Genomic DNA, 18798 nt, shown 5'->3' with positions numbered 1-18798 from the left:
TGTTGAAAGCAGAAGAGCATCGACAGCCATGGGAAATGCATGTGGTTGTGTGCGTGTGCCTAAAGAAGAGTACTACGTGGACCCCAAAAAGGCTCCACTCAAACCCAAATCCGAAGACTTGAAAGGTCGCCGTTACTTCCAGAGGAAAAAGAGAAAATCTGAAGACCTTGCCCCGGTGGACTCTCCCAGGAGTGGAATAAACGACACTAGGACTAATGGAGATATCAGTAATAGTTTCAGGCCTCTGGATGTTACTGAGGAAAGCAGCGGGGGGACCTGCTCTGAGCAGGATAAGTCAACAGAGGTGAAAAAGCCTGTATGCTGGCAGGACAGCATCAGCAGGGGCGTCTGGATTGGAGACGTACCAGTTATAATCTCTAAGAAGCCACCTGTTATCCAGACCCTAGCCACCAGGTCTAACAGAGCTCCTCTGGCCAAACCTGAAGATGAGCTGTCGACTGAAGATGAGGCATCCACAGAAGATGAAGTATCCAGATCGACTGTTGAAGGAAAGCTCCATAGTCTTAACACAAGCTTCAGACATAGCAAAGACAATCTGCTGGTGAGGAAACTTGTGCAACGCCAGCTCCGGAGGGCGGTGAGCTTCGGGGCAGTGGAGCACATGTTGCACACTCAGGGGGGGCACCAAAGACCAGGCACCGAGAACTCATTGGCCAAAATTATATGTGGCTCTCAAGTGCACCGGAGGAGACGGCGCAGGGCCCGCACCTGCTCTGCTGTCATAGAGCCACCTCCCGCTGCTGCCAAGCGTATCACAACTCAGGCCGAGGTAAACAGACCCTCATATTTATAGACGTCACAGGCTTGATTCAGTCTTGGGAACATAAAAGTGTTTGGTGGCTGGTGTCATGGTTGAGTTTCCATTAGATGCTAATAGATGAATGTGTGTTGTTATGAGGTCTATATTATCTATTGTGCTATTATTGTTGTGGTTTGGGGGGGTTTAACTGTCTGTCTGTCTTTAAATGTCAGTAATACTTGGTATCCCAGCTCAGGTCTTAAGCAGTTGTGTGTCAGTGTAAAGTGCAAGTCTCATTTATGGTTTATAATTTGGATCTTTGAAGGTGAAGCTACTACAGAACACCTATGACATGAGATTCGATTCAGCATATTGCTATCATCATTACCAGGCTGATTTTGATATTTTGTTTTTAGGTCATGTTCAAATAGTGCAATTGTTGTGAAGCATTGTTTGAATGTACTGCAAAGGTTTGGTTTGGCATTTTATAATAACTAAATAACAGAGTAAGTACTCCTTTTTGGATCTGTATGAGGTGCCAGGGTGCGATAGCAGTAATTGAAGTCTGAATCTGTTTGAACTTGAATTAACAGGCCTCAGAGTGATGCCTAATACATCTCAAGACTAGATTATTTGCTGTACTGCATACTTAACTTTTCAGTAAAGTACCCTATAAAACGTATTGAGATACTAATTATTTTACTTAAAAAACGTAAAAATATGTTTTGTTGTGTTAAGTTGTCTGTCTTGTCAATACCTGTACACCATTTAAAACAGTGTTTCACAGCTTTCAGTGAGATATAGGGCCCCTGGGGTCACTTGTTTCAGACGTTTTAGGAGTTCTTGACCACTTCCTAAATTCTTGGCACAACCTTTTAAGTAATGAGGACTGATAATATAAATATGAGGCACCAAGGAGACGTGGGACAAGAATTTGGGAACCACTGCTTTACAGCAATGAAACAGAGAATTGGGCTCAAAGGATTCATATCATGTCTCATGTTGTTCTTAAAGATCTCGGAGATCCATGTAACAGGGGAGTCCGAGGACATGACAGCCAAGGAGCGTCTTCTGTTCTGGTCCAAGCAGTCGACAGAGGGCTACGTCGGTGTTAGATGTGACAACTTCACAACCTCCTGGAGGGACGGGAGGCTATTTAATGCCATTATTCATAAATACAGGTACTATAATAGATTGTATGCTGTGTTTTTGCTGACTGAATGTTATATACTACAATCTTTGAATCTAGAGCAAAAGAGCTTCACTAAATCGCTGAGAATATACAGTAATTGCGTGTCCATACAAGCTGCGGCCAACTGGCCACTGCCTCCTTCCACCTCCTCATAAGCTCTAACCGGATGAATATGGATGAATATTTGCTTTGAAGTTGAATTTGTTTTATTGATTTCTCTGTGTTTCTCTTTGTGTTCTAGACCAGACCTTGTTGATATGAGCCGTGTGTCAGCACAGACCAACCGGTCAAATTTAGAGCAAGCTTTTTGTGTAGCAGAGCAGCTAGGAGTGGCCAGACTGTTAGACCCTGAAGGTAAGAGCTCTCGTCTTTCATTGGTGGATTTAGCTACACCTCTAAACCTGTCAAATCTTGTTACCATGTAATTTTTTCCCTCCAAAGATGTGGACGTCCAGTCCCCTGATGAGAAGTCAGTCATCACGTATGTGTCCACCCTGTATGATGCCTTCCCTAAAGTCCCTGATGGTGTTGACGGCATCAGTCCTAATGTGAGTGATTATTTCATACAAAGTGAACTAAAAATGCTTGCAGACAGTGTATATTGTGCCTACGGTAGAGAGATTCACCATTTTCATAAACCAATTTTATAAATTATAGTATTGACACTTAACCTAGTTGTTTAGTACATTAACAAGGCCTCCCCTCTCAGGTTCTTTCCGGTGGCCCGACGTTAATCGATACCACTTACTCACCATTACCATTAATGGCACCTTCGTAACTCACAACACACCCCTTGCTATATGTTATTTCAATATCTATGTTGTATCTATGTCAATATCTGAGTTCAAAGCTTCTATTATTTACTTCAGTCGCTTTGATATTACACCTATGTAAGCCCATATGTTGAGGTGTCCAGAGTATTAACGATTGTAAAATCCTTTCTGCTCCGTTTTAGTGTTAAAATTGTAGGGGCCTCCGCCTTTATGAAATGCAAATGCAAACTTGCGACTCAAATTAGACAAATGCTATTCGCAGTACAAGCTTGGATTCGTTCATCACACCCTGTGAAAATCATAACTCATACTCACTCTGTTCCCGCGTAGACCTCTTCGTGAAGAAAACAGACCTACAAATACTGTATTTCCGTGTGGCTAAAGCACAGAAAACCAATATTTTCAAGGTACAAAACCAGAAGCAGACCAGAAACTCTAATTTGACTCAAGGTCAGGTACTGCGTTTTGTGGTTTTGAATATAGATATTACAGAGAAAACACAGTGGTTTTACAACCGCTCGAGGAAGAAGCTCCCCTCACTCTGAATACATGTCCTTTTATAAGGTACTGTCCAGCCCTCGTGGCCGTCACTTGATCAATTATGAACCCATCCTTTGTTCAAGACACAAGATTCATTGTTGTCTCCTGAGCATGGCATGTGATCTGACATGTGATCTGACATGTGATATGACATGTGATCTGACATGTAATATGCACATGTGATATGCACCTGTGATATGCACATATGATATGAACGTGACCGAATAATTCACTCTTGGACAGAAAAAGTCCCTCTTTAACATTGGTACAATAATTGAAACACATATCTGGCGCATATGCCATGCAGATGATTTAATCCGGCCCCTGCCCTGTAGAGCATAAATTCTAGAGTATGCAAAAAAATAATTAAATCTCCAGCCCATTCATGTGCGGAGTTATGAATTTTTAAAGAATAACCAGAATGCTCATTCTGGCCACTAGGGGCATTACATTTAAAAAACTGAAAGAGTTCCACATGCGTCCAGCAGAGGGGACTGACATAATAAGAGCTCAGATATGAACAACACATTATAGCCACGTGGTAAATGGACAGTTTGCCCCAGGGCGGCTGTGGTGTGAATGAATAATAACTACTATGTAGTAGAACTTGTGACAGGCTTGTAAAGTGCAATACAAGTGTAAGCCGTAGTTATTAATGAAGCTACAGTCAAGTTGGGGCTTTGACCACAGCTTATTATTATTCATTTATTGGAAATATTTTCTCTATTATATTCGGCCCGCGACCCGCCGTGGGAGCTGAATTTGGCCTGCGACCCAAAATGAGTTTGACACCCCTGCTATAGATTATTAATGCTAAGATGAATAAGCAGTAAAACATGTGACTACATATATGAATACATAATAACACAAATGCTTCTATCATCATCACTCCGTATACTATAATACTACTGTCTGTATTGGGCCTAACATACACATCTCATATTTTCCATGCTGACATTTTTTTATTGTTTTATTTATTGCTTTATTTTGGTTGGGACAGTACATGTTATTGAACATACATGGGTCTCATGCATAAACATATTTCACAGTAATCATTAATCAACCATTACATTGATGCGTTTTTGAAACTGTGCCATTGTACTTCAATGACTGATTTGATTTAACACATTATTAATATGAAAGGTCATGGCTTTTTCCAGACCATGACTATACATGCTTACATATTGAGGTTAGTATTTAGTCATACAACTTATGAATGTGCTGTTTTATTCAGGATGTGGACATAAAATGGGTTGAATACCAGAACATGATCAAATACCTCAGCCAGTGGATCAAACACAACGTGGCAGTAATGAACGACAGAGCATTCCCCAACAGTCCTGCTGAACTTAAGGTAGGCCTCCTCCCTTACTTTGTATAGAGCTTAATTCATTCAATATGTAAATGGCTGTGTGGGTGTGGCCGTTTCCACTTACAGCTGTAAATCAATAGTGTCTAAAAGGAATTTTTCATCCAGCGTGCAGTATTTTGTTTTGTCTATTTTGCAGTGCTTTTATTAACCTACAGTTTGATTTACAGGCACTTTATTCACAATATCTTCAGTTTAAGGACAATGATATCCCAGTGAAAGAGATAGAGAAAGCAAAGATAGAAAACTTATATCAAATGCTTGAGGTAAAGTTGCAGTTTCCAATGCATCATGTCTACTTTTTGTTTGCGCAGTTTGAACACTCTTTTTGTTCATGTTGTGCTTGGGACAGGTGTGGATAGAGTTTGGACGCATCCAATTACCTCCAGGACATCACCCCAACGATATTGAGAAGGAATGGGGCAAATTAATCGTCGCCATGCTGGAGAGAGAGAAGAGCCTGAGGCCAGAGCTAGAAAGGTATTTACTTGAACTGAATGTACAGAGCTACCATACAGAAGGTCCATAGAGAAAGCACTGCTAATGATAATACGGTTTAAAATAATAATGAAAGTTGGTCATTCAAAGCCATTGAGGTGTGAATGGTGTTTTTCAGAGTGTAAAATGATCTACTGGGTGTGTGCAGCAGAGCCTAATGCTGCATGAATCAGCAGATATTGCACCCAGTCACATTGTACTCTCGCAAATGTGCCTAAAGAGACCTAATACAAATGAGGTTTATACATCACTTTCATTTTGACCCTTTCTGGTCCAATGCGTTTGTTAATGTGCTATAAATGTGGTACTTTCCATGCTGTGGTTTGATTCTACACCTTTTCAACGAAGAGGTGAAAGATGCCTAACTGAAATTCATGTGCAGGCTATGTGTCTGGTGATTTCCATATTCAACTGGCACAAGTCATTAAGTAACGTACAGTTTATTGTACTCAGAGACCAGATCCCATGCCACACTGATGGTCAGGAGTACCTAGCTCGAGCATATTGTGCTTGTTTTGGGTTTATGGGGGGAGATCTGTGTGCCTGAAACATAGGGAGAACATGCAAACTTCACACAGCAAAGTCTGCAGGTATTAGTTCCTTCTTGCAGCGAGTCAAGTGCGCTATCCAGACACTTTGCCACCACGTTGTACGATAATGCTCTTATCGATGCAAACCGATCCTTCAATCCAGGTTTGGCAAAGAGTAAATTGGCGTTGAGCCCTAATGACACACGGCAGATTCATAACACTTTGGGGGTTTGTTTTGAACGCCAGGAAAGCCACATTAAATCTGAATTGTTTTTGTTTTATTAGAAGAGCGATATCAGTCATATTGCATCGCAGCATGGTCACAAACAGCAGCTTCCACTCTCAAGCCAGTGACCTCTCTGTATAAGCAGGCAATTATGATATTGGACAAGAAACCTATGAGATGGCATCATTGTGATACCATACAAAAGCATAAGCAACTGAGTGTCTCCGCCTCCTGGTGGGGCAGCAGGATTTTCTCATACCCTCCACTAGAACCTCAGTTAGCTTGAATTGTGTGCTCCTAAAGTTCCGAAAATCTTTTGGACAATCCAGCTTCAACTACAAGTGGGCTACACTGTGGAACTCTCTCCCCATTGGACTGAAACTGCAGACTAATGTTAACATCTTTAACAGAGAGCTTAAACAGTGGCTACAATCGGGCCAGAGTTGTTCCCATGAGTAAAATGTGCCTGGTCTGGTCTTGTTGAATAATGTGTTTTATCTACTGTAACCTAAAAAAAAACCTGTGGACAGGTGTTGAAACTTAGTACATATGCTACAAGACTTTAAACAACACATCTCAAATGTTATTGCTGAATGCGTATTAAATAAATAGATCAAAACAAACATAAATCTACCTGTGACATAATATTTGGCAACTTCAATCTTTGTAAAAAATGCTGTACATGACTGGCAGCAACTCAGTAACTCACACAGTTCATTCTTTATAAAGGTGAACTGTCTAAGCCTGCCATTTCATTTCTCTTCCCTCAAGGGTCACATATTTTTCGGGGTGGGATTTAGCTGACTGGATCCTCACCTGCACTTGACAGTATAAAAGTCAGGGAGTGTTCAACGGTGTGGACAGTCAGAGAGATATAGGCTTTGGGGGGAAGATCACGATGGAGAAGACAATGGATATTTTGGAGTAGACGCGGTCCACAATGGATAATATGGCATTTTTGAGCAGTGTGTCTTCTGTCAGCAACAGTAGCTTTAACAGCATTTGCTCCAATGATACACTGCACACTCTCGCCGAACCTTTGCAAATTAACAGCTCCGTCTTTCTCAACAACAACATAGCCTATGGGTCTCGGTATGTTTTAAACGATGTCTGCAGCACTAGAGGCCGAATTTCACTGTAACATATTTTCTGCAGGCTTGAGATGTTGCAGCAAATCGCCAACAGGATCCAGCGAGATTGTGTCAACGGCGAAGAAAAACTGTCTCTGGCCAAGGCTGCTCTACAGTCGGTGAGTGATGTGCACACTATTTATAAAGTGCTTGATAGTATACCAGTGTGCAACAAAATTATGTAGATCAAATAGGGCTGTCACGATAATTACTACATCGATTACTATATTTTCTTATGTAATACTTTATTAAGTAATGTCTCATTGTGTTTCATGTTCATTGTGGGACTTTTCGAACACAGCTTTAGCGTTACCGTCTGTGTCATATCAGTATATCAAACTTAGATAGATGCAATATTAGGGTCGAGAAATATTTGTGATGAATATTGCTTAAATAAAGTGTTATGATTTTTTATTTTATGTATCTTAGAATTATTGCTTAAACAAACCTCTATTCAAACTACTACTACTGTTTAGTTAATTTATTATTATTTTCAAACTACTCACACTACCGTTTTTTCTTTTTCTCTAAAAGGATGCAAAACGTCTCGAGTCTGGCATCCAGTTCCTAAATGAGTCGGAGGTCGCGGGCTACCTTCTAGAATGCGAGAACATTCTTCGACAGCAAGTGGTGGACATCCAAATCCTCCTCGATGGAAAGTTCCCCTTCGCGGACCAGCTCGTTCAGAGAGTGTCGAAGCTCCGTGACGACCTGTTGGTCCTAAGAGCCGACTGCGCCTCTGTCTACAGCAATGGCCACACCTTAACCAGCGAGCAGACCAAGATGATGATATCAGGCATCACTCAAAGTCTAAACTCCGGCTTCTCCTCAAACATACCCTCACCAGCACTGACTCCGGCACTTACCCCGGGGGGACTGGTCACCCCAGGAGCCACATACACCTCCAGTCTGAGCCCGTGCCTGTCCCCGGGCCTCCCGTCCACACTAAGCCCAGGTCTGCAGCCTGCCTCGGTCCAAACCTTTATGACTGGTGGCGGGGGTATGATGGACACAGATGGCTTCAGGCATGGTAAACAGATACAAATACGAAAGCCTTTATTAAAATCCTCACTGGCCGATCCGAGTATAACAGGAGACGAGGTCAACATGAAGTACGTCCAAGACCTGCTGACATGGGTGGAGGAGATGCAGGTTAGATCCCGGATTGAGATTTAGTTTTTCATTATTGTAATACTTATTTAATTTAATTTGAAATATGTTTTTCCCCCTCCTCCACAGATGCAGTTGGATCGAGCAGAGTGGGGCTCGGATTTGCCCAGTGTGGAGACATCCTTAGATAATCACAAGAGCATACACAGAGCTATCGAAGAATTTCAAATGAGCATTAAAGAAGCCAAACTTAGTGAAGTAAGTGAAGTTTTAGTACATGGAAACACTTACAAACAACATTTACTTCAGCTTTAAATGTATTTTTTCTATAGATGCAGATGGCCATGCCCTTGAAACTAAACTATGCTGAAAAACTAAACAGATTGGACAAGCAGTATGACAGACTACTGGTGAGTGTTGCACTATTGATTTTCATACATCTAGAGTTTGTGATTGATGTTTTTGAATGTTTATTTTTTCAGAGCTGCTCAAGAGACCGGCAAAGCCACTTAGAAAGCCTCCATGACTTTGTTTCAAAGGCCACTCAGGAGCTCATCTGGCTGAATGAGAAAGAAGAAGAGGAGGTGGCCTTTGACTGGAGTGACCGCAACAGCAATATCTCTAAGAAAAGGGACTATCATGCTGTAAGCCACCACTCTGAATGTGTAGTGAACGTCAACATACTAGCCTCAGACTAAACGTTATATGAACTTTAAACAGGATCTGATGAGAGAGCTGGATGACAAAGACGATATGATCAAGTCTGTACAGGACAAGGCAGATCGGCTTTTACTCAAGAACCACCCAGCCAGACTAACAATAGAAGTAAGAATTGGTCTATGTGCAAAAATCTTTTTTGACTCCTAAACCTGTACAGTTATTCAGTAATTGAATGTATATTACGTGTACAAATAAAATCATCCCTCTCAGGCATACAGAGCTGCCATGCAGACGCAGTGGAGCTGGATATTACAGCTGTGTGCTTGTGTTGAGCAGCATTTAAAAGAAAACGCAGTTTACTTTGAGGTGAGTATCTACAGTTATATAAATAGCAATCCACAAAAATGATTGATCCTATTTTTTGTGTTTGTGCAGTTTTTCGGTGATGCCAAAGAGTCTATGGATTACCTCAAGAGTTTGCAGGATGCGATACATCGAAAATACAGCTGTGATCGAACAAGCAGCTTACATAGACTAGACGATCTCATTCAAGAATCCATGGTAAGCTTCAATACAAAAATATATATTATTCGTGTAATACAATACTCATTGTTTTACCTTTTGAAGGATGAGAAGGAGCAGCTACTCCAGTACCGCAGTACAATTGCAGGACTGGTGGGCAGAGCGAAGAGTATTGTTCAACTACGGCCCAGAAACCCAGACAACCCAGTCAGGTCCTCCCTCCCAGTGACAGCCATATGTGATTATCGTCAAATAGAGGTACTTGAACTTTTAGCCACTGGTATACCTGAATATTGTCTTGATACATTTACTATTTCTAAAATGTTCAATGTGTTTCATGTCTTCAGATAACCATCTATAAAGATGATGAATGTGTCCTGGCTGGTAATGCTCACAGAGCCAAGTGGAAAGTAATCAACCCAGCTGGGAACGAGGCCATGGTGCCGTCTGTGTGCTTCACTGTTCCTCCACCAAACAAAGAGGCCATAGACGTGGCCACGAAGTGAGTTGCTTTTGGTTTTACTTATTGTACATAAGATACCTCTTCTTTTTTTTTTTACTATTTAACTGTTTGCACATTTCCTGTCTATTTTGCACACCCTGAGTGATCTTATTGAATGCCGAATGTAACAAGTGAATTTCCCCATTGTGAGATCAATAAAGGATTACCTTACCTTACCTTATCTTGTAATGTAATGTTTCTCAGTGTAATTGGTATGACTTACGGAAATCTTAATTGTTTTTTTTAAACTTTTCTTAAGAACTGAACAGCTGTACCAAAACGTCTTGTCGCGGTGGCACCACTCTCATATCAACATGAGGAGCGTGGTCGCCTGGCATCATCTAATGGCGGATATACGAGCCATTCATAACTGGAATGTGGCCTCAGTATGTATCACTGTGTTTCATTATTTCATTTGTCTCAGCTCACAATGTAGATACATAACCGTCTCTGTTGTTTCAGATCAAGACCATGTTACCAGGGGAGCATCAGCAGGTCATTCACAACCTGCAGATTCATTTTGATGAGTTTCTGAAGGACAGTAAAGAGTCGGAGGTATTTACTGTAGCTGACTGCGCCCAGCTTGAACGAGATGTGGCTGCCTGCAAAGAGTACTATGAAGAACTGCTCCGCTCGGCAGAGAGAGGCAAGGCTTAGCTTAATTTCTCTTGAAAAAAAAAACCACATGGCTCTGTAAGCCTCTAAGCTCAGAGTTAATGCCTTTTGGAATTATAGTTTTTTGTCTGACTTAAAACCTTTCAAAAGAAGTGGCTGGCTTTGCTATCAGGGGTTTTTATGTAATTATAGGTGTGGCCTGTAATGGATCATAATTATAGGCTATGTGCGTGCCAATGTAAAAAGACATTTTTTAAATACTGTCTATCCATTGAGGACTTTTTACCAGAAACCTCTGTAGGATCGAATCATGTGATACTATTGCCATCTACAGGTTCATGTAACATAGTGCACTGTGACTCAGGAGGTTTGACTATATCCAATATTACACTATTAAACTACAGTGTATTTTATTCCATATATTTATAAGCATTAATTGTGTGTGTATTTGAACAGAGGAGCATCAAGAGTCTGTGTACAACCAGTACATCTCTGAGATCCGTAACTTTCGGATGCACTTGGAGGCTCATGAGGAGCACCTCATCAGACAGATCCGCACCCCTCTGGAGAGAGACGATCTGGACCAGAGTCTGCTGAGGATCACAGAGCAGGAGGTAGGGTGTTTGTATGGATAGTATCTAGTTATCAATCTACAACAAAATGCAGGCCAATTCTAGTAGGCACTGCTGATACACTGAAAACACAATTTTGTTTTTGATATTGTTTGCCCTGCAGAAGAAGATAGCGGAGCTGGCTAAACTGAAGGAGGACACTGAGCAGATGAAGGACAAGTGTGAGCTGTTCATTCGTCAGGCTGCGGGCTCCTCCTCAGCCTCAACTCTGTCCTCTGAGCTCACGTCTCTGGTACACAGCATGAACCAAGTCCACTCCATGTCCTTCATTTATCTGGACAAGTATGGCTCATCTGTTTACCTCATTGCACTGCTGTGAACAACTAGTAATTGCCTGAATGTGTTGGTCTTCTGCAGGCTGAAAACTGTGAGCTTAGTGTTGAAGCACAGCCAAGGCGCTGAGATGTTTGTTAAAGCCTTTGAATCTAAACTATATGAGGAGGACGCCACAAACTCTGACCTCAAATCCATCGAGTCAGTTGTTTCTACCCTCAAGGTAAAACTAGTAACGTTCAAAACAATTACCTCAACTCTTTACCTGGGTTTGAACTGCTGTATGAAAAATATGTCTTGTGTATCTCAGCAATGGCGGACGGAGATGGATGAACAGCAGGGCGTGTTCCATGACATGGAGGACGAGCTTCAGAAAGCCCGAGTCATCAGTGACCGCATGTTTAAGTCCCACAATGAGCGAGACTTTGACCTGGACTGGCACAAAGAGAAGGCCGACCAAATCAGTGAAAGATGGCAGAGCATTCACTCCCAGATTGATAGCAGGTTTGTTGTGGATGTTTTACTGCAAAAATGAACACACATGCAGACTTTTTAAGGACAAAATGCTATAAACCGGTGTCATAATGTGATGCTGTGTGATCAGTGTTTTAACATGTTAATATATCTATAGGCTCAGAGACCTCGATGGAATCAGCAAGTTCCTGAAACACTACAAAGAGTCATACAGCAGTCTGGATGAGTGGATCAGTGAAATGGAGGCTGCACAGCTAAAAGCTCAGGAAAACAAACCAGAGGACAGCAAGGCACTGGCTGAATTATTAAACAAACAGAAGGTTGGATATTTAAAAAAAATGGGGCACTGTTATATAAAGAAACAATATATTTATATGTGTATATTATGTTCGTTCAAGGTTCTTGTAGGTGAAATTGAACAAATGCAAGGTCGGATTGAAGAGTGCCAAAAATACTCTGAGCAGTACTCCACTTCTGTTAAGGTAAAGGAAACAGTAATCAGTTCTAATAATTGAACAATATTCATGAACCTAAATATGTCTCTTCTAATAAATACACTATACATGTAATTAAGGATTATGAGCTGCAGTTGATGACCTTCAGAGCCATGGTCGACTCTCAGCACAAATCTCCTCTCAAGAAGAGAAAGATGCAGAGCTCGGCTGATGCTATTCAACAAGAGGTATAATAGTATTTTTGTAGACTGTCATGCACAGATACACAAAATCTAAAAACTATGAACCATATTTTCAGTTCATGGATCTCAGAACTCGCTACACTGCTTTGGTGACTCTCATGACGCAGTATGTGAAGTTTGCCAGTGAAACTCTGAAAAGGACAGAAGAGGAGGAGGTAAGAAATGTTTTCAATTCCTTCTTTTTATATTTGTTCTATGAATCTCTTAATGTGCCATGTGATGTGCTATTTCAAGACTGTGGATCTCCATGAGAATTAGATACATGTTTTGCTGATAAAAAAGTAGGTTTCGGAGTGTGGGCATATGGTTCATAAGAGCATGTCTGTCTCTCTTCGCTGTTTATGGTGACTGGTGATGGTGACTTGATGGTGTTGTCTTTTAAGAAGGTTTCTGTTTGAAACCTTCAAACAGTATTGTTTTCTTCAAAGTGCTATGGTGGTAAACTGGAAGTGGCCGTTAACTGGTGAGTTCAGTAAACTTGAACTACTGTTAGATGAGACATCATCTAACAGTGAGGAGCATGCCTGGGCAGTGCAGCACATCTCATATTTATGAGCTGTTGTGACCCTGAACCCGTAGATGACTTTTGTCTTTGCGTTATAGAACAGAAAGACTATTGAAAAAGCAGAAAGTGCCAAATGGACAGAGAGCGTGGAAGAGCAAAAAGCAGCAGGTGAAATGGAAATGAACCAACTCATGCAGCGAATTCATGAACAGGAAACACTGCTGAGCACAAAACAAGCCGAGCTGGAAACGATGGAGTTTGAGATAGAAACGCTTCAGCAAACCGTTGATGGTGTGAATCAGGAAAAATCCAAACTGGAGGATGAAGTGAACCAATATCGTACAAAACTGGAAATGGCCCTAAAAGAGAAAGATGCCATTGACCAAGAGCTTCAACACACACAGCAGCTTATAGAGCAGCTAGAGGCTGAGAGGAAGAGCGCAGTGAAGGAAAGGAAAGGTGAGGTAGAGCTGGAGATGAAGATCCAGGCCTCTGAACAGAGCTTAGTTAATTCAGCAGCAGCTGAGACTATGCTGATCCAGAGTGAAACTCACACGGCAGCCGTTAAAGAAAACGAGGTCCTACAGCAGAATCTAACCATGTCCCTCAGCAAAGCAGAGGCGGCTGAGAAAAAAGCAGAAACATTGAAAAAACAACTGGCCGATAGCAATGAGGCTTTACAAAAACTACAGATGGACAGAGAAACAGAGCAGATCAGCATCACAAAGAGGTCAGAGGACCTGCAACAGCAAACTGTAAACCTAAAGAAAGTAATCGTCGAACTGCAGGAGGAAATCAGGTCTTTGCAAAGAGCCAAATCTTCACTTGAACAAAATGTTTTTTTCCAACAAACTGAGATGGAGGGCCTTAAAGAGCAGCTTAAGATCACGCAGGGAGAGCTTCAGAAGAAAAACTCTACAGAGCAGGAAAAGGTCAATAAAATGCAGGAATTAGAGGAAGAGTTAGATTCAAAACAGACCGTAGTCGATCAGTTAAAGGCAAAGTGTGATGAGCTCAAGAGAAAAAACGTGTCTGCTGACAGTGACTTCAGACATCTACAGATTGAGGCTGAGGCTATGGAGAAAGAAAGGGCAACATCTGAACAGAAGATAGTGACATTAAGAAATGAGATTGAGAATTGCAAACAACAGCTTATAATAGTTAAGGAGGAAAATGCAACAGTGAAAAGGTCCGAACAGGCTTTGCAGCTTAAATACAAGAACCTGGAAGTTGAATTGCAGAAAAGTGAATTGATCATTTCTCAGTTGCAGAAAGAAGTAGACGAACTAAAGAAGGCTAAGCTCGAGACAGAGAACAATTTGAGGAATGCCAAGGCTAAACTTGAACAAGTTGTTATGGAAATCGACAGCAGGGACCAACAAATTAAGATCTTGAAGTCCCAGGTCGAAAGTGGCAAATCGCAGGTTAAAATTATAGAAGATGAGCTGAATAGAAAATCACAAAGTTACAATGAGCTGCAGATTAAAATGCAGTTGCAAGTTGCAAGTTACAACGATGAGAATAAGAGAACTACTGATCAGCAGCAAAAAATGCAGACACTTAACACAAGCATTGCTAATTATGAAAAAGAAATAAGGACTCTCAAATCAGATGTTCAAACATTATCTACTGAGAAAACAGCAGCTCAGCAAAAGATTAACCGGCAAAATGCAGATATAAATGATTTGAATTCAAAACTGGATAAAAAGACAGCCGAGCTACAAAGAGAGAGCGAGGAGAGTCGTAAAAGCAGGGACAAATACAGGGAGCTAGAAAGTGAACTTACAAAGTACAAGTACAGCACAGTCAGTACAGAGAAAGTGTCTGTGCAACTCAAACAGGAGATGACCACTCTTCTAAATGACAAGAACGCAGCAGAAAGGAAAGTGGAAAGCTTGAACATGAAAATATCTGAAATGAACCTTTCTACTAAAAAGGCTAACGATGAGTTAGTGAAGGTGAATTCGGAATTGAGGGTGAAAGAGACAAAGATAATGCAGCTGGAGGCCGAGCTACAGCAGACTAAGAAGACAGTCAAGGAGGTGATGTCAACGTCTGACAGCTCCCGGTCAAATCTACAACACGAAAACATCCTGCTTCAGAGGGAGAGAGCAGAGCAGCTAGAGAAAAACACGTCTCTGTCTGTAGAAGTCCGAACATATAAAGACACTGTTCAGCAGCACCAAATGGAAATCGATCAGAAACAGAGAGAAAATGCGGCTCTTAAGTTACAAGGCCAGCAGATGGAGGAGCAGCTGAGTAACTGTAAGAAAATGCTGGAAGAGTTAAAGAATAAACTGCAGCTTCAGAAAGAAGCATATGAGCAGCAGTTGTTGTTGGTGCGCACCGAGGTGGAGAAGAAGTTGATAATGATGCAGAGCGATGTGAAAGGGGCGTCACAGGGATCAGAATTAACAGAAATGTTCAAAGGGGGTTTAAAACAAGACGTTAGGCACATTCAGACAGTGCATCATCATCACACAACAGTGGAGACCAAGCCAGGCGCAGACCAGCAGCAGATGCTCAAAATAGAGCAAGAAAAGAATAAAGTCCTTCAGGATTTATCAGAGGCAAAGTCTATCATATTGCAGCTCCAGGAGGACAATCGTAAACTCAGCTCGCAAATTAATGTGTCACAAAATCACTACATTGAGCAGACTAAATTTAACCAGCAAAGTGAGCCGGTTCCACAAAACCAGCAGAGCCAGTCCACAGTCCAGGTGAAACAGACAGGCAAAATGACAGATAATGAGCTGAAACGATCTCGAATAGAAAATGAAGCCAAGTCTTATCGGGAGCAGATTGAGTCCTACGTCAAAGAAGTACGAAGTCTGAAAGAGAAACTTATAACAACGTCAGACGTCAAGATGGGCAGTGGAAATCAACTGGAAAAAAAGACTGACAATCGAGCAGCTTCTATGAAGACTGAAGTAATGCAGCAGAACATGACGTCCTCAAATGAAGGCGTAAAAGCCACGAACACAATGGATGAGATGCTAAAGACTAAAGTGACCACAGAGGTATGCATGAGATATTTAGCCTTTATTTCATTTACCAATACAGCACTTACATTTAACACTGCAAATCATGCTGTGTGAAACATTCCCAGAAACTGTAAACTGTAGGTTTTGTAAATTGTAGGTATGTCACTATTACCCAAACTGGTTGTACATTATTTACGCCATAGTCATAACGTGATAATACGATTGAAATAGGAATAAGGATGTGTCAATGTCCATATTCTTACTCAGAAAATAATGGCAATGTGCATTCTTTGTACAGTTATTATTCATATTACCATGAAGTAACATAAAACATGGAAGACATGGTTGGCATAGTGACCATAATGAAATTGTATAGTTGGCTGGGTATTTTATCCTATTACCGTACTGTAAAAGGCTACCAACAAATCCACCAAGGCAGACGTAGCAGAAATCAGTGATTAACCTAATTAAAAAGCTTACAAGTTTCATGCAGCATGTTTAGCTTGTGTTTATAGCCAGATATTTTTAAACATTATTCTAATATTACATCCACAGATGGCAAAGACCCAACAAACTCCAGAAGATCCCAAACACCCGAACAGTCAGACCATTATCAGTAAAACCATACATTATGAAGAACCAGGGCAGAAAACCTCTGACCAACACAACGTGACCACTAAGAGGCAGTATGTTACTAAAGTGTTTGAAATCACAGAGAACGTCACCACACACTCTGAAAACCAGTCTGACTCCAGCCTCAACACAAGAAAGGAGATGCAAAATGCTTCTGCTCATTTTGGTGGAAAGTCAGCGACTATTGCAGGAGTGTATGTGGAGTCCAGCAAGAAGAAAATGCCCTTTTTAGAAGCGTCTGAAAAAGGATTCCTAGCTAAGGCTTACGCTGTGGAGTTTCTTGAGGCCCAAGCTGCCACTGGGAGCATCACAGATTTGGCAACAGGTCAAACTCTATCGGTTCTTGAAGCTATTGAGAGAGGCATTGTAGATCCAACTTTGAAACATAAACTATTAGAAGCAGAGATGGCATTTACAGGTTATGTTTACGCCGGTAAAAAGCTGTCTGTGTTTCAGGCCATACAGCAGAGGCTCATCGATAGGTACCGAGGCAGGATGTACTTGGAGGTGCAGCTCTCTTCTGGAGGGCTCATCAACCCAGAGACAGGTGCAAGAGTGCCCACTAGTGCTGCTATTGACCAGGGTCTCATAGACAAAGAAACTCTACAAAGTCTGCATGAACCAGTCAGTAACAACAAAGGTTTCCATAGCCTTGACACGGGACAGAAAGCTTACTACTCTGAAATGCTAAAGGTGTGTGTTTATGACATAGATGGTTGGGTGTATCTTGTCCCATTTGGAGATAGACATTTGACCAATATCTCCCCATCAAGCTCCCATAGGGTGTGTGTTGTGAGCAGCAGCCAGGGCTGTGAGATGTCAGCATTTGAGGCCTTTAAGAAGAAACACATTGAGATTAGCACGTACCTGGCATTGTCCAAACAGGAGAGCGAATGGCAAGAAAGGTCCACAGTTGACGCCAATGGGAAACCTCTTCGTATCATCACCGATCCCAAAAGCGGCCGGGAGATTTGTCTAGAGTCTGCTTTGAGCCAGCGTTTTCTTGAAAAGTCAGAGTTTGAAAGTTATTGTAATGGGTTACTCAGTATATATGAGATTGCTGACATTATATTCTCAAGAATGGTGGTAGTGGAGGATGCAAACAGTCCAATAGCTGGTCTCTGGGATGTCACTTCTAGGAAGAGGCTGTCTATTTTTCAGGGTGCTCAGCAAGGTTTGACCGATAGAGCTACTGCACTGAGGTTTTTAGAAGCCCAGGCTTGTACCGGGGGAATCTGTGACCCTGCATCTGGGGAGAAAGCCAGGCTTACCGAAGCTCTTAAGAGAGGCCTTGTCGATGAAGCACTAGCACAGCAGCTACAGCAATTTGAGCAGGCATATTATGGCATTGCAAACCCCAAAACAGGAAAGACTTTATCCGTGTCCCAAGCAGTGCAAGAAAATCTCCTCCCAAAAGATGTTGGTTTCCGCTGTATTGAGTTCCAGCTCCTGACAGGGGGACTGGTGAACCCCGAAACACATGAGAGGGTGTCTTTTGAGGAGGTGATGCAAAGTGGCCTTGTGGACAAAGTCACTGCTGCTGTGCTCAAAGACGAAAAGTTTCAGACCAAATATCTGTCATGTCCAAAGACCAAGAGGAAAATCACTTTCAGGGAGGCACTGGAGAGAAGTGTCTTCGACTGTCACACTGGACTGAGGTTACTGGAGGCCACCAAACTCCACCCATTTGGAGCCAAAGCAATGTATCACTATATTTTGGCTTATAAATAGTTATTTCAAGTTTGTCTTGTGAAGTATTTTTGTATTATGAATTCAGTAAATGTACGTTTTGCTGTGTTTGGAGTGTATAAGAGATCTTTTATCTGGAGTTTAATTTATGTTAATATATTTTTTTGACTTTTTGAGAATTACAATCACCACATTTGGAAATTCATTAGCGATGTTACCAAAAACCCTATATTCTTATTCTAGAGGTCTGTTGATGAGGAGAAGAGGGAGCATGGTGACAAAGTTAGCAAACTATTGCACTGGATGTCCAATGTGAAACACAGCGTCAACCAAGATGGCAGTGGCCTTAAAGATAGTAATGCCAACACAGGCACGTCCAGTAAGCCCCAGGTGTGTATGTGTACAGTATGTTATTTCTCTGCTGTTGAGTATAAACTGTTTTGGTTGTGTCACTTTTGTCAGTGTGATTTCAGTTGTAATAAAA

The 18798-nt window shown here is 41.6% G+C and overlaps 2 protein-coding genes across 2 annotated transcripts in view; both read left to right on the top strand.

The window, feature by feature from the left end:
- Window positions 1-18798, top strand: part of dst (dystonin) — a gene marked incomplete at its 5' end in the record, with an annotated part of 80626 nt that overhangs the window by 19129 nt on the left and 42699 nt on the right. The window contains 27 exons of the mRNA XM_079560118.1: window positions 1775-1941; window positions 2194-2306; window positions 2394-2500; window positions 4500-4619; window positions 4805-4900; window positions 4987-5114; window positions 7044-7137; window positions 7553-8170; window positions 8258-8386; window positions 8461-8538; window positions 8611-8772; window positions 8849-8953; window positions 9059-9154; window positions 9224-9349; window positions 9416-9568; window positions 9658-9812; window positions 10072-10198; window positions 10275-10458; window positions 10884-11041; window positions 11163-11341; window positions 11417-11555; window positions 11643-11836; window positions 11964-12126; window positions 12205-12288; window positions 12381-12488; window positions 12560-12658; window positions 18558-18704. Coding sequence (XP_079416244.1) covers window positions 1775-1941; window positions 2194-2306; window positions 2394-2500; window positions 4500-4619; window positions 4805-4900; window positions 4987-5114; window positions 7044-7137; window positions 7553-8170; window positions 8258-8386; window positions 8461-8538; window positions 8611-8772; window positions 8849-8953; window positions 9059-9154; window positions 9224-9349; window positions 9416-9568; window positions 9658-9812; window positions 10072-10198; window positions 10275-10458; window positions 10884-11041; window positions 11163-11341; window positions 11417-11555; window positions 11643-11836; window positions 11964-12126; window positions 12205-12288; window positions 12381-12488; window positions 12560-12658; window positions 18558-18704 — 4029 coding nt within the window. The remainder of the gene's footprint in view (window positions 1-1774; window positions 1942-2193; window positions 2307-2393; window positions 2501-4499; window positions 4620-4804; window positions 4901-4986; window positions 5115-7043; window positions 7138-7552; window positions 8171-8257; window positions 8387-8460; window positions 8539-8610; window positions 8773-8848; window positions 8954-9058; window positions 9155-9223; window positions 9350-9415; window positions 9569-9657; window positions 9813-10071; window positions 10199-10274; window positions 10459-10883; window positions 11042-11162; window positions 11342-11416; window positions 11556-11642; window positions 11837-11963; window positions 12127-12204; window positions 12289-12380; window positions 12489-12559; window positions 12659-18557; window positions 18705-18798) is intronic.
- Window positions 12691-18551, top strand: LOC306965586 (uncharacterized protein). Its single transcript, XM_079560064.1, has 2 exons — window positions 12691-16028; window positions 16548-18551. The coding sequence occupies exons 1-2, from the start codon at window positions 13182-13184 to the stop codon at window positions 18354-18356; spliced, it is 4656 nt and encodes a 1551-aa protein (XP_079416190.1). The 5' UTR covers window positions 12691-13181; the 3' UTR covers window positions 18357-18551.

This window comes from Gobius niger (genome assembly GCF_951799975.1).
Source record: "Gobius niger genome assembly, chromosome: 7".
Classification (NCBI taxonomy): domain Eukaryota; kingdom Metazoa; phylum Chordata; class Actinopteri; order Gobiiformes; family Gobiidae; genus Gobius; species Gobius niger.
The sequence above is the reverse complement of the archived record's forward strand: the minus strand, read 5'-3'. Positions and strand labels throughout refer to the sequence as shown.